At 44.1% G+C, this 15,599-nt stretch overlaps 1 protein-coding gene across 8 annotated transcripts in view; it reads right to left on the reverse strand.

The window, feature by feature from the left end:
- smarca4a (SWI/SNF related BAF chromatin remodeling complex subunit ATPase 4a) overlaps nucleotides 1–15,599 on the reverse strand; it is a 94,833-nt gene that overhangs the window by 33,868 nt on the left and 45,366 nt on the right. For 5 of the 8 annotated variants that reach the window (XM_080216700.1, XM_080216699.1, XM_080216703.1 and 2 more), the window contains 8 exons: nucleotides 15,112–15,242; nucleotides 10,626–10,683; nucleotides 10,140–10,199; nucleotides 6,629–6,750; nucleotides 6,326–6,476; nucleotides 4,776–4,939; nucleotides 2,699–2,765; nucleotides 2,464–2,574 (listed from right to left, as the gene is read on the reverse strand). In XM_080216700.1, coding sequence (XP_080072826.1) covers nucleotides 2,464–2,574; nucleotides 2,699–2,765; nucleotides 4,776–4,939; nucleotides 6,326–6,476; nucleotides 6,629–6,750; nucleotides 10,140–10,199; nucleotides 10,626–10,683; nucleotides 15,112–15,242 — 864 coding nt within the window. The remainder of the gene's footprint in view (nucleotides 1–2,463; nucleotides 2,575–2,698; nucleotides 2,766–4,775; nucleotides 4,940–6,325; nucleotides 6,477–6,628; nucleotides 6,751–10,139; nucleotides 10,200–10,625; nucleotides 10,684–15,111; nucleotides 15,243–15,599) is intronic. The other 3 variants (XM_080216706.1, XM_080216705.1, XM_080216704.1) reach the window with 1 other exon arrangement.

Raw genomic sequence — 15,599 nt, forward strand, 5'->3', positions numbered from 1 at the left:
AGAAGTAATAACTCTGAGGAGGAATGGATCTTAAACATATTGATGCAACAAGGCATAACTTAGCATATGGAATTTAATGCAGAAGTGATGGATTTTGATAAGAATGAGGAGGGACAATACAAATCAAATGGTACAATTTCAAAAAGATGCTAGAGACCTCCAACTGTATGTACCCAAATCTTTGGAAGTGGCAAGAAAAGTTGAGAAGGCTGCTATAAGGAATTAACAATTTTAATCGCTGAGATATAGAGTACAAAAGGAAGGAAGTTATGTTAATTTCTATGGCCCTGTTTGGAGTATTGTGTTCAATTCTGAGTAGTACACTTCAAGAAGGATATCATGACCTTAGAGACGGTGAGGAGGAGATTTACTAGAATTGTACCAAAGATAAGGGATTTCAGTTACATGGGAGACTGGAGAAGCTGGGGTCATTCACTTTAGATCAGGGAAGATTAGGGGAAGATTTAATAGATATGTTCAAAATGAAGAAGGATTTTGATAAGAGTAAATAGGGTGTGATGATATTGTGACTTTAAGAAATATAAATCAATTTTTTGTGAGAGACATGATTAGATTTTAGCTCTGTTTTATATGGCATTGATTTGTCAGCAAAACAGGCAGCTCACATGCTGAAGATGGAGACTAATAACTGATTTTAGCTAGGGATGTGTTTGTTTTTCGCCTGGGGTTTCAGACAGGATTTTGGTTAGGTTGATTAACAGAGGCATGTGTTTTAAGAAGAAGAGCTAAGTTTATAGGGAAAAGTAGGCAGTTAGTATTGGATTCTGGAGAAGCAAGAGTCTCTCTTTGTAGGCTGATGTTTGAGATGGGCTAGGAGCAATAGGTCTCTCTCAGTTTCTCTCTCCAGAAGTGTTCTGGAGGCTCAAGGACTGGCAGTCCAAGTACAAGCATGTAAGCAGATATGTTGTTAACTGATTTTGAAGAGTACAAGCATGTAAGCAGATATGTTGTTAACTGATTTTGAAGAGGAATTTAAGTCTATAAGAGGAATATTGTTTGAATTGGAACTAATACAGATAGGTTACCAGTTAAGAATTAAGCTTTTTCACCTGTAATAGTTAAATATTAAATGAAGTTTGTTTTGATAAAAGCTTCCTAATGTGTCAACAGATTCACACCTGGAGTGAAATACCTTATGCTCACACCAGTGCCAAATAGAAAAACTGCTGGGGTTTAGTCGGGCCTCATAACATACTTTGGAGTTTCTGCTCTGGTATCCTAACAAGGCAGAAACTGTATCTCGTGACAGAAGAGTCTATAAGTGCCTAATGCAGATTTAAGATGGATTGGCAATAGAACCAGAGCCCAGATAAGTCTATTTTGTGATGCAGCGAGTTGCTGTAATCTGGAATGTGCAGCTTGAAAAGTTGATGGAAACAGATTCAATTGTAACTTTCTAAAGGGATTTGCATAAAAACCTGAAGGTGAACAAATATAGGACTGTGGGGCAATAGTGGTAAAGTGTGGGATAATTGGCTAGCTCTTTCAAAAAACTGGCGTAGGCACCATGGGCCAAATGGTCTCTTTCTATGCTGTATTATTCTGTTATTATACACTGGCACTGCACGTCTCTCAAATTAGAAAAAATATTTGAATATGGACACTGGAATACCAGGAACAGTGGATTAGATACCAGGGTATGAGGAACAGAGGGTTAGAAATTGGGGTACCAGGGACAGTGGCTTAGATACTGGGGCATGAGGAACAGAGGGTTAGATACCAGGGTATCAGGGACAGTGGGTTAGATACTGGAATACCAGGGACAGCAGATTAGATACTGGGGCACCAGGGATAGTGGATTAGATACTGGGGCATGAGGAACAGAGGGTTAGATATTGGGGTACCAGGGACAGTGGGTTAGATATTGGGGTATGAGGAATAGAGGGTTTAGATACTGGGGTACCAGGGACAGTGGGTTAGATACTGGGGTACCAGGGACAGTGGGTTAGATACTGGGGTACCAGGAACAGTGGGTTAGATACTGGGGTACCAAGGACAGTGGGTTAGATACTGGGGTACCAAGGACAGTGGGTTAGATACTGGGGTACCAGGGACAGTGGGTTAGATACTGGGGTACCAGGGACAGTGGGTTAGATATTGGAGTACCAAGGACAGTGGATTAGATACTGGGGCATGGGGAACAGTGGGTTAGACACTGGAGTGTGAGGAATAGAGGGTTTAGATACTGGGGTACCAGGACAGTGCGTTAGATACTGGGGTACCAGGGACAGTGGGCTATATACTGGGGAAACAAGGAGGGAGCAGGTGCAGCAGCAATAGATCTTGTACTGGGGATACCGGATTAGACATTGGGGTATCTTGCTCTTTGGGCTCAAATAAAAATGGGTACCGCAGTTGGGTCGGGGTAGAATGATGGTACTCCAGTATATGTCAAGATCTACAGGGAAAAGACAATAAATCTGTAAGAAAGGAAACTTTCACCTTGGCAAGAACGTGCTTGTCTTTGATGATGTATTCGTAGGTGGTGAGTAGGACGTTGAACTTCCCGCTTCTAAGCAGAGGAACAAAGGCCCTTCGAGCTGCAGGAGAACCCTTGAAAGGAGGAGCGGGGATTAAAAAAAACATTGATTACATCCACACAGCCAATAATAATCACACACTCACCTCAGAATATCCAGTTTACAAATCATATCATCAAACCTGAAGATGGAATTACCTTGTATGAGATCCGTGATACTGATGGCGCCCACTTATCAAACTCATAGGCCCAGTTTGATAGCGTTCTGCAAATACAATTGGGATCATTACTGAGGTGATCGCTAATGCACAGAAACTACTGGGTGTTTACTGCACAGCTGGAACTTTATTTTGAGTATCAACAGACAGTAACATCAAAACATAAAAAGGTTTACTTTAGAGCCAACCAAGCCCAGAGAAAACAATATTGGAATCCGATCTCTCATTGCATTCTCAATCTATATTTTTCTCTATATTTACAAATATTCCTTTCTCCTCCTCCTTCGAAACTGCCTGTCTGAGAGGCTGAGTGAAAGCTTGCTTCCTTTCTCCAGCAGAGCTCCATCAGAGTCTAAATGCTTTCCTCCAGTGCTGTTCCAACAGAGACTGTTCCTCTTCTTCGACAGACCTCCACCAGGGCCTGGTCCCTCTCCTCCAGCACAGTTGTATCAGAGCCAGTTTCTTTCCTCTAGCAGAACTCCACTGGGGCCTTTTCCTCTCTTTCACCAAAGAACTTTCCCTCTCCTCCAGCAGAGTTCCCATTGTTCCCACTCCTCCAATTGAACCCCATCAAAGCTTTCACTTTGTAAGGTCAATCAGATTCCTTTCCCTCTCCTACATCAGAGCCGTTCCAAAACCAGCAGCAACAGGAAAAGAAAGGACTTCTATAGTGCTTTCACAACCTCAGGGCTTCCCAAAGTATTTTACAGTCAATGAATTATTTCTGAAAATGCAGATCTTGTTGGAAATTAGGAAATTCAGCAGCCAATTTTGAGCACAGCAAGCTCCCACAAGCAGCAATGGGATAATGGTCAGAAAATATGTTTTTTCAGTGATGTCATGTTCACCTGGGAGGGAACACCAATGCTTAGCTCTATACCCCTGAAAGAAACCACCTCCAACAGTACAGCACTTCCCTCAGTACTGCATTGGGAGCATCAGCCTGCATTATGGCCTCTAGCTCCTTCAGTGGGACTTGAACTCTCGACCCACTGACTCAGCACAAAGAAGTCTAAGAGTGACCAGACTGTGACACTCCCTCCCTGAGCTATGCCCAACCTTCACTCAATGCTTACACAGCACCTTAACCAAGAATGAGAACGAGACTCCACCTTCTGCTTTTGGGCAGCAATGTGCACTTGTGCTCAAGTCAGCTTGTGGATAGAATGGTCTCTGGCCTGTTTGGTGATGGAGAGCTATAAAAGGAGTAGGATTTTAACAGCCTGTGAGTGCTATAAAGAGTCTGTACTGTCTCACAGGGACAGTAAAATGCTTGAAATACACATTAATCAATTTGGAACTTGAGCAGTAAGTATCTGCTTCCTAAAGTTAAGCAGATCAAAAAGGTGACAGGAAACAATTAAAATTTATACAATGTTGAAAACTTCTGAAAGAGATTCACAGACAAGTTACTTAGAAGTAAACGTTGTTTGCTAACACAGCAGCCTTTGCGCACACAGCAGTATTTGGCGGCAATGGTTGAGGGAGACATGTTGGCTGGGACATTGGGAGAGCTCTCCTGCTCTGTACCACTGGAACAGATGGAGCCTCAGTTTACCGTATATGCTAAGAATGAGAGAGGAAAATAATTTAGTGGTTTTGATTGAAAAAGGTGTCAATTAATCAAAAGATTAACTAGGTACCCTTGCCCTTTCTGATCATGCATTGACTGTTCTAGATTGTGCTGACTGAGGGGGAAATTTTAACCTCTTCCACCTGTTGGGAAACTGATGGGAGTCTGGTGGAATCTGGTGTCACGCCCTGCCAATTTTACTATTCAAGTCAATATTAGGACAACTCAGCATTCCAATAAATCCCATGAATTTCCCACCTGGAGAGCTAAGTCAAAATTACCTCCCCCTTCCCATAAGATCTGGGAAAACTGTGGAGTCCTTTCCCTCCGATGCTCTGAGCAAAGGTGGTAAACTGAGGTTCTAGCAGTTCCACCGCTTCAGGATGTTTCTTGGAATGGGACCGGAGGATATTCTCCTGGTGTCCTGGCCAATATTGCATCCTCAGCCTCTGGGAAGTATAGACATGAATGGCTTTCTTCTTACGAGAGAGGTACTATGATCAGGAAGGGTCCATTGATGCGCTTGTGTTCCATGAGGTATGTGATGAGGGCAATAGTCTGGATGGTCTTTCCCAGGCCCATTTCATCAGCGAGGATTCCATTTAGGTTGTTGTTGTACAGTGAGACGAGCCACTCCAAACCTTTAACCTGCATAGAATTGCATAAAATGACATAAAAGGTACAGCAAGGAATAGGCCATGATCCACATTGGTATTTTTCTCCACATAAGCCTCCTCCTACCCATCTTCACTTCACCCTATTGGCAGAGAGGAACGATTGGGAGATCGAGGGTTGGGATTATCGTGGGAATAATTAATTAAATTACGCAATTAAGACGGCAAATGGAATGTTGGCCTTTATTGAAAGAGGGACGGAGTATAAAAGTAGGGAAGTCTTGTTACAACTTTGTATTGTGTACAGTTTTGGTCTCCTCACTTAAAGAAAAGTATGCTTTCATGAGAAGCAGTTCACTAGGCTGGGAAGAAGGGGTTTGTCTTATGAGGGAAGGTTAAGCAGGTTGAGCCTGTGCTCACTGGAATTAAGAAGAGGAGATATTGATAAAACATATGATCCCTGACCTTTGACAGGGGAGATAGATGCTGAAAGGATGTTTCCCCTCACGGGAGGATCTAGAACTTGGGGGGTGGGCACAATTTCATCAGATCAGTCATTATTATGTTGAATGTGCAGGTGAAGGACCAAATGGTCTATTTCTCATAATCTTATATCTTCAATGATTCCCTGTGGTAGCAAGTTCTACACTATCACCACTCTTTTGGTAAATCCCCATTGGTTTTATTAGAGATGACCCCTCGTTTTGGTTATGCCCACCCTAGCAAACTATTCAATAATCTTCAAGATATCAATTGGGTCTTTTTTTCCTGGAGAAAGAGGCCCAACCTTTCCTGGTAATTATAATGTCTTAGTCCTAGTATAATACCTAAAACTACAAGAACAGGGCACTATTGAAAAAACTGAGGTGAGATTAATTATTTTTTTACACAGCTATTTGTCATAATTTGGAATGCGCTGATTGAAAAGGGTGTTGGAAGCAGTAACTTTCAAAAGGGAACTGGATATATTCACTCAAAGGAGAAACATTTCTAATGCAATGGGAAAGGAACAGAGGACTTAATTAGAAAGGTCCTTCAAAAAGATGGAACAGGCAGGATTGTTGGATGAACTCCTGTGTTTAAGCTGGATGATGTGTTTGTTTTGCCTTCTATGGCTGCCTTGCACAGGCAGGTCTTATTGCTCAATAAAAGTCACTGGTCAGGCCACACACTCTAAAAAGAGTCATCACACATTCATCCAGTACCTCTCCTCCCCCCACCTGCCTGTCTCGAGTTTATCTTTGCAGAAGGATGTGGGGTTTGCTAAGTGCTTTTCTGCAGCAGCGTACCCAGGGATCAGGAGCTGGCTACGTTTATGTGGCACACCCAGCACCCACCATTGAAAGGGTTCAATGATCTTATATAACTATGCCAACATTAAAGAAAGGTCAGTGTAAAATGGCCTCTTGGTATCCATTACCTGATACTGCTTGAGTAAACCATTCACAAGCAGCGTAGACTGAATATCCACCCGCTCTGTCACTGCATGAGCCACTGCATAATAGGACTGTAGACCACGTATACTAGATAGCGGTGCACTGTACTCATCATCCACGTCCTGCTTAGCATTCCTACAAGATGCAATTAGCTCCAGTTACAACTTTTGAAATAAAGAAAATTGCTGCATATTAGATCTCTTTCCTCATTCTGCTTCAGACCAGTTCTCCCCTCACTTTGAGCTCTAGCCCAATTTTCTTCCATCCTCTCATACTGTTGTACTTACTCTATGATCTGCCTTGCATCCAGCTCAGACACTTCTTCACTGTCTGGATCCTGGATTTTCTTTTTCTCCTCAGGTACAGGCGTCTGTGCTGGTGGGGCTGCCTGCTCTTCCTCTTCCTCCTCCTGAACAGAAAGCAGAAGAAATCAATGGATCATTTACCTCACTCAGGCACCTGCCTGATCCAAGCAGTGACCCTGAATAAATGTTGCTGGTTTTCGGCTTGAGTATCTTATTTTATTATTTGTTTATTCTCTGGATGTGGGTGTCATTGACAAGGTTGGCATTTATTGCCCATGAGAATGTGATGGTGGGTCATCTTCTTAAGCTACAGATACACCCATATGCCATTAGGGAGGGAGCTCCAGGATGGTGAGGGAGCAGCAATCATAATTCCAAGCTGGGTAGTGCATAACTTGAAGGAGTCAATGCACAACATCAGAAGCAGCACAGAGGTGTTCAGCTCGCATTCTGCTTACCTTGGTGTCTTGGGGTCGGGGCTGGGGAAGGGATGTGGGAGGAGTTTACAACTACATTGTAAGGTCTCACAGTCAAGGCCTGGTCTGTGCTTGGTGAGCTCCCATCATGAGCTGTGGTTAGGTTGCAGGAAAAGCAAGGGGAAGTACATTTTCTTAAACCAGCTGAGACCCTGCTCCAGTGACTCTGCTGGAAAATGCTTGGGTGTGGATGCTGCGTTGATCCAGTGTTGCCCTCACGGTTGAGCAGCTCACCATCAGCTTCATTGTGGAAATGACTTGAATGATAGAATCACACAGCACAGAGGAGGCCATTCAGCCCATTGTGTCTGTGCCAGCTCTTTGAAAGAGCTATCCATTTTATTCTCCTTCCCAACTGTTTAACCATAGCCCTGTTAATTTTCTTCCATTTGTCCAATTTCCTTTTGGAAGTTACTGTTGAATCTCCTTCCACTGATCTTTAAAGAAGTCCATTCCAGACTGCTACAAAAAAAACAGAATTGCACTAATCTCGTCTCCTCATTTTCAGCCTCTTGGGAATGGGGTTAGTAGGATGTGTAATAAGTCTAGGTTGTATATTGACTGGTTAATGGATTGTGAAGGAAAACAGCTCAGAGTTCCCTACCCCAGTGCATAACCACTATCCGTCAACAATGCAAGTGAACTTCCATGAGCAATGAAATTGCCAGCAGGAATGGGGATGAGAAAAATATCAGCCATGATTGAATGGCGGAGCAGACTCGATGGGTCGAGTGGCCTAATTCTGTTTCTATGGTTCTTATGGGATGCCTGCAAATAGCACCATGCACATGCTGCACTCTCCCTGGGTGTTTTAGTCACAGCACACTCAGAGACAGCATGAAACACTAGGCTGCGCCAGTGAGTGTTTTTAGGGCACTTGTTAAGACCCATAGTTGACTGCTGCTATATAAAATCTATATAACACTCAGCCAGTGCTTAATTCCGACACAGACTCCTGACTTTATGAAAAGATAGTTACCAATATATCTCAGGCAGGAAAAGCTCATTACTCAATTTGCCCACCTAACTTCTCACCTCTGATGTTGTTGAACTACCTCCATATCATTTACAAAAAGGGATTAAGAAGTGGTGGAAGGGGAGTGAAATCAAAAGTGGCATCTTCAGTAGATCAACTGGGTGTGAGCAGCACCATCCTACAGAGGACATGCGGGGAGTGTGCAGATTACGATGAGAGAAAATGCTGGGGAGGAGAGGAGAATGTGAAATGAGGACAGAACAGGTCCTCATATAGCACAATTCACTTTCTAAAATACCGCAGCATTTACCAGGGCCATCTTTAAACAAACATCAACTGGAGACAGGCGTGTGTTGGGCAACTGAAGTCTTCTTAACCCAAACACCAATAGGTATAGATGTGAGCTTTCTCTCCTCTGCTGCAATCCCATGTCTGGTGAACATCCCTCTTACTGTATTAGACATTTTCATTTCCCACATCTGCTCGCAGTCTAGTTCAGTTACTAGTTTCCTCACCAATGCTCACAGACATTGTCCTCTGAGCAAGCAGCTCGCATTGGGCTATGGTTGTACCCAGATACCAGAGATGAAAGGTTAGGGTCTATCCCACTGCACTATATATCTCCCCTCCACCCAATCCCCACTAAATTCAGCTTAACTCTGTAGGCTTGATGCTGGCATGCTCAGCAATACAAGTGTGAGTACATTCAAAGACTCTTGATTGGTTTATATTAAAGACATATAGATTGAATGGTACAAATTTTTCAATGGGTTGCATTGCCTTCTGTTCCGCCCTCTTTCCTTTAGTACACTTGTGGCTAGCAGGCTTGTCAACCTGCTTCTGGGTCTCCTGAGGCATCGCTGCCAGATATCACTCAAAGACACACACAAATGTGGCCAAAGAACATGAATGGAGTTTCTCACTACCTGACTAGCACAGACTTGGGAAGGGAAAGGAGTTCAGTCCTTCAGCCCACAACTTCATACTCTTAACTGCCACTATACCTATAACTTATGGATGTTGAAGCAAGTCAAAAGGTAAATTATTAGTGAGGAAGATAAACAAATTTCTGTTCAGAATAATGTCATCCAATTTCAGCCACTAACTGTTCAGAGTGGATCAGGCTGGATCAAGGGACAAATCTAGTTAAACAAGGTGATTTTTTCCAAATCCACTGATAGCTCAATGAATATAGTGTCAAACACAGTATCCTGAATATTGGCCAGGAGGTCTGAGATTCAGTTTACAGGCCTCAGATAGCTGATAAGAACATAAGAACATAAGAAATAGGAGCAGGAGTAGGCCATCCAGCCCTTCGAGCCTGCCCCGCCATTCAATAAGATCATGGCTGATCTGTCGCTGCTCAGTTCCACATTCCCGCCCTCTCCCCATAACCCTTAATCCCCTCTCCTATCAAAAACCCATCAACCCGCGTCTTAAAAATATTTAGCGAGGCAGCCTCCACCACTTCAACGGGCAGAGAATTCCAGAGATTCACCACCCTTTGAGTGAAGAAGTTCCTCCTCAACTCCGTTCTAAACTGCCCCCCTTTTATCTTGAGGCTGTGCCCCCTAGTCCTATTGTCTTTTTTGAGCGGGAAGAGTCTTTCCACCTCTATCCTATCCATCAATCTATGATTGCAGTGATAGAGCCACGAAATTCAACTCTGTGATACTGGCTTAGAGATGGGAGGGAAAATAATCAAACAGTGCTCGGGAAGTGTGGATAATGGACGAGGACATATTAGGCCAGTCTAAGTTTAAAATTTGCACAGACTATTAGATATGTGGAGGGTATCAGAAATGATAATGACTCTGTCTCTCTCTTTCTCTCACCTTTTGCTCTGCAGAATAGCTGTCTTAGGTACCAGAGGGTGCTTGGTGAGTGAGGAAACTGTACCCCAGCAAGAGTCAGTGCCCTCAGGAGTGCAGCAAAAGGGTTGGGGGTCACCACCCCTCCCATTCCAGAGCAGAATTAGCCAGTTCATTCACAAGCAACGTGAAGACTCATGGAACCCTTACGCTTGTTCTAATATGCTTACCAGGAGTCCCGAACGAGACCTGTCCTCCGACATGATTAGCAGCCTCCAGTCTGTCGTATCCTGACGTAATTTTAAAGACAGTTCATGAAAAAAAAATAAAAGCACTGCATCCAAAAAAAAATCAACAGTTTGCAGTCGCCCGCCTCCAGCTGGCAACTTTCCCAAACAGCCCTCCCCATTTTGTCTGCTGGAACATTTTGGAGACAAAAGATGTAAAACTGCAGTGGAGACTTTAAAATGCCGCCAGGACAAAAGGGATAAAACACAGTGTCAGTATCAGGGAGTGAGACCCAGTGAGATAATGATCATTGCTTTTAGCACTATGCAGCTTAATATCATCAGTGGTTTTTAAAATCAGTAAAGAAAATCTAAAAGAACTGGAAGAATAATCTGGGCTGGGCGATTGGGAATGATTCCCATTATAATGCTCCCTGAGGTCCATAAGATCAGTAAGATAGGTTGTGCTTCCATTTTTTTTGCTCTCACCTCTTCCTCTTCCTCAGAGCCGCTATCTTCACTGTCGGAACGTGGAGCCACCTCATACCTACTCAGAAGAAATGACAAAAATGTTAGATGGAGTACTGAGAGGGGGGGAATCAAGCCACCAAGCATCTCATGTTTGGGGAAGGTTGCGTGGGGTATGGGGGCACCTTGAACATTCTCCCTCCAATCCTGGTTTTGTTCCACATGGAGATGCTGGCGTTGGACTGGGGTAAACACAATAAGAAGTCTGACAACACTAGGTTTAAGTCCAACCGATTTATTTGATAGTTTGGTGGTTATTTTCCAGACGTCGCTGGATTCCGGGGAAGTGCCGGAGGATTGGAAAACGGCTAATGTTACGCCGTTGTTTAAGAAGGGTGCCAGGCAAAAGGCGGGGAATTACAGGCCGGTTAGTTTAACGTCTGTGGTAGGTAAAATGTTAGAATCCGTCATTAAGGAGGAAATTGCGAGGCATCTTGAAGGGAATTGCTTGATAGGGCAGACGCAACACGGTTTCATTAAAGGGAAGTCGTGTCTGACAAATTTACTGGAGTTCTATGAGGATGTGTCTAGGGCGGTGGATAGAGGAGAGCCGGTGGATGTGGTCTTTCTGGATTTTCAGAAGGCGTTTGATAAGGTACCTCACAAGAGGTTACTGCAGAAGGTCAGAGGACATGGAGTTGGGGGTAGGGTGTTAGCGTGGATAGAGGATTGGTTGTCAAATAGGAGGCAGAGAGTGGGGGTCAATGGGTGCTATTCGGATTGGCGGTTGGTGACTAGTGGGGTGCCCCAGGGGTCGGTGCTGGGGCCTCAGCTATTTACCATTTATATAGATGATCTGGAGGAGGGAACCGAGTGTAGGGTGTCGAAATTTGCTGATGACACCAAGATTGGGGGAAAGGCAAATTGTGTGGAGGGTGTGGAGAGTCTGCAGAAGGATCTAGATAGGCTGGGCGAATGGGCCAGGAAATGGCAAATGGAATTTAATGTTGGCAAGTGTGAGGTGGTCCACTTTGGTAGGAAGAATGGTAGGAAGGACTATTACTTACGTGGCGAAAAACTGCAGCAGGCGACGGTGCAGAGGGACCTCGGGGTCCTTGTGCATGAGTCGCAAAAACCCAGCCTGCAGGTGCAGCAGGTGGTCAGGAAGGCGAATGGGATGCTGGCCTTCATAGCGAGGGGGATTGAATATAAGAGTAGGGAGGTCTTGCTGCAGCTGTATAGGGCATTGGTGAGGCCGCAGCTGGAGTACTGTGTGCAGTTTTGGGCGCCGCACCTGCGCAAGGATATTTTGGCCTTGGAGGGAGTGCAGAGGAGGTTTACTAGGCTGATACCGGAGTTGAGGGGGTTGAGCTATGAGGAGAGGCTGAATAAACTAGGCTTGTACTCGTTAGAGTTTAGAAGAATGAGGGGAGATCTCATTGAGACGTATAAGATGATGAATGGGATGGATAGGATAGAGGTGGAAAGACTCTTCCCGCTCAAAAAAGACAGTAGGACTAGGGGGCACAGCCTCAAGATAAAGGGGGGGCGGTTCAGAACGGAGTTGAGGAGGAACTTCTTCACTCAAAGGGTGGTGAATCTCTGGAATTCTCTGCCCGTTGAAGTGGTGGAGGCTGCCTCGCTAAATATTTTTAAGAAGCGGGTTGATGGGTTTTTGATAAGAGAGGGGATTAAGGGTTATGGGGAGAGGGCGGGAAAGTGGAACTGAGCCACGACAGATCAGCCATGATCTTATTGAATGGCGGGGCAGGCTCGAAGGGCCAGATGGCCTACTCCTGCTCCTATTTCTTATGTTCTTATGTTCTTAAACTCGCAAGCTTTTGGGGTTTGCCCCTTCGTCAGGCGAATGGAGAGTTCTGGCCTCAGACAGAGCATATACTCTGGATGTAAAAGATTACTGGATGTAAAAGATCCCATATTTTGAAGAGGAGCATGGAAATTCTCCCTATTGTATTGGGTCAATGGTTAATCCCTCATCTAACATCACAAAAACAGGTTAGTCATTATCACATTGCAGTTTGTGAAATTTGCTGTGTGCAAATTGGCTGTTTCATTTCTGACATTACTTCAAAAGCATTTAGGTGGAGGGAGAAAGAAAACAAAGAACAACAGATCTGTTAGCCTTACATCAGTACTAGGGAAACACTGGTAACAATTCTAAATGATGTGATAAATGAACATTTGGATAATAATGATCTGATTGGAATTTGTCAAAATGAAGTTATAATGGGAAATCACGTTTAACAAATCTGTTGGAGTTTTTTGAGGATGTGGTATACTTGAATTTTCAGAAGGTTAAGTGCCCACAGAAGCAGGGATTATTTCGGAGGCTGTATAAGTCTGGCCAGATTCCATTTGGAGTATTGTGAACAGTTTTGAGCCCCTTATCTAAGGAAGGATGGGCTGACCTTGGAAAGGGTCCAGAAGAGGTTCACAAGAATGATCCATGGAACGAAGAGCATAAGGAACAATTGAGGACTCTGGCTCTGTACCTGTTGGAGTTTAGAAGGATGAGGGGGCGGGATCTTATTGAAACTTACAGGATACTGCGAGGCCTGGATAGAGTGGACGTGGAGGGGATGTTTCCATTAATAGGAAAAACTAGAACCAGAGGGCACAACCTCAGGCTAAAGGGATGATCCTTTAAAACAGAGATGAGGAGGAATTTCTTCAGCCAGAGAGTGGTGAATCTGTGGAATTCTTTTGCCATAGAAGGCTGTGGAGGCCAGGTCATTGAGTATCTTTAAACAGAGACAGATAGGTTCTTGATTAATGAGGGGTGTTCAGGGGTAATGGAGAAAAGACAGGAGAATGGGGATGAGAAAAATATCAGCCATGAATGGCGGAGCAGACTTGATGGGCCAAGTGGCCTAATTCTGCTCCTGTGTGTTATGGAGGCTGGCTAGTAAAATTAAAACACATGGGATGGAGGTAATATACTGCCACGCATTAAGGATTGGCTAACAGGCAGAAAACACAGAGTAGGAAAAGAATTATTCTCATTTTGGGGGGTTGTGACCAGTGAGGTATCACAAGAATTAGCAATAGGGCACCAGTTATTCACAATATATATCAATAATCTGGACACTAGGACCAAATGTATTATTTCCAAGTTTGTGGATGAGACAAAGCGAGCTGGGAATGTGTATTGTGAGGAAGATTCAAGAAGCAGCTTCAAGAGGATTCGGACAGACTTAGTGAGTGGGAATGTGTCACATTCTCCTCTCTTTAGTTCTGATGAAGAGTCTATGATTCAAAAATATAACTCTGTTTCTCTCCTTACAGATGCTGCCAGAACTACTACGTTTTTCCAATGTCCTCTGTTCTTGTCTCATATTCCAGCATCCGCAGTATTACCCTTATTGTAATATGTTAACATTTATTGCAGGGAGATTTGAGTACAGGAGTAGTAAATTTTTGCTTCAATTGTACAGAACCGTGGTTAGACTGCACCTGGAGTACTATGTGCAGTTTTGGTCCTCTTGTCTTAGGAAGGCTATTATTGACAATGAGGGAGTTCAACAAAGGTTCGTTAGACTCTATCTTGGCATGGCGGCACTCCACTACAAAAAGAGATTGGAGAAACTGGGCCTGAATTCTATAGAGTTTTGAAGAATGAGAGGTGAACTAATTGATGGGCAGCATGGTGGCACAGTGGTTAGCACTGCTGCCTCACAGTGCCAGGGACCTGGGTTCAGGTCACTGTCTGTGTAGAGTCTGCATGTTTTCCCTGTGTCTTTGTGGGTTTCCTCCAGGAGCTCCGATTTCCTCCCACAATCTAAAGATGTGCAGGTTAAGTGGATTGGACATGCTAAATTGACCCTTAGTGTCAGGGGGACTAACAGGGTTAATATGTAGGATTATGGGAATAGGGCGTGGGTGGGATTGTGGTCAGTTCAGACTCGATGGGCTGAATGGCCTCCTTCTGCACTGTAGGGTTTCTATGAAACCTACAAAATACTTAAATGGATAGAAAGGGTAGATGCAGGAAGATCCTGGTTGTGAGAGTCTAGAACCGGGGACACAATTTCAAAATAAGGGGGAAGCCACTTAGGATCAAGATGAGGACAAATTTGTTTACTCAGAGGATTGTGAATCTTTGGAATTCTTTACCCCAGAGACTAGAAGCTCAGTTATTGAGTATACTTAAAGCAGAGATTGAGAGATTACTCAACACCAGTGTCATAAAGGGATAGGAGGGATAGTGTGGTGAAAAGGGCACTAAAGTGAATGATCAACCATGATTGTATGGAATGGTGGAGCATTCAATTGGCTGAATGGTCTTCTCCTGCTCCGATGTTCCTACCAAACCACAGGAGGCTAACTCAGTCACACAGTAACATCTCGCAGGCTGTGCTTGGCCCAGAGGACTGGTAATCTAAAGCTGCAGTGGTGATTAAGAAGGTGGCTGAAGGAAAAGAGGCCGGTTGGGTTCGGTGTAATAAGTTCCTCAGCAGCCAGAGGACATACAGTGCACTTTACTTACCCAGGATTCATTTCTAACCAGGTGTCCAGCTGTCCAGCCTTTGGTGCCTCGGCACCGGTTAGAATCCGGCCACTCTCCACGTGAATCACTTTCACTGGCAAATCGCTCATCTGGCTGGTCTCATCCAAGAGCTGAAGGTAAGAGAACATTTTTCAGTAAATAAATCACTGCTTTCATGCTGCACTTTTTTAGGCCATCAACAAAACCAGCCATTTCACTTAATTTGTTTCTTATGCTGTGAGTCTGAGGTCTTCAAAGTTATCCTTTCAACCTGTGGTAAACTCATGGTAACCTCTGAACTAGCCAAGCAAGATCCTCTATTGATGACAACAATAGTCCCATCATATCAGGCAATGGGACAGCTACGAGGAGGGCATCCTGAAACCCATTGTACAAAGAACACTCAACTTCTGTCTCGACACTACAGACTTCTTACAGAAACTCAGCACCCAGGGAGCAGTTGAACCAGGAAAACTCCTCATTACAAT

This window comes from Carcharhinus amblyrhynchos, chromosome 33 (genome assembly GCF_965287045.1).
Source record: "Carcharhinus amblyrhynchos chromosome 33, sCarAmb.v2.hapA, whole genome shotgun sequence".
NCBI classification, from domain to species: Eukaryota; Metazoa; Chordata; class Chondrichthyes; order Carcharhiniformes; family Carcharhinidae; genus Carcharhinus; species Carcharhinus amblyrhynchos.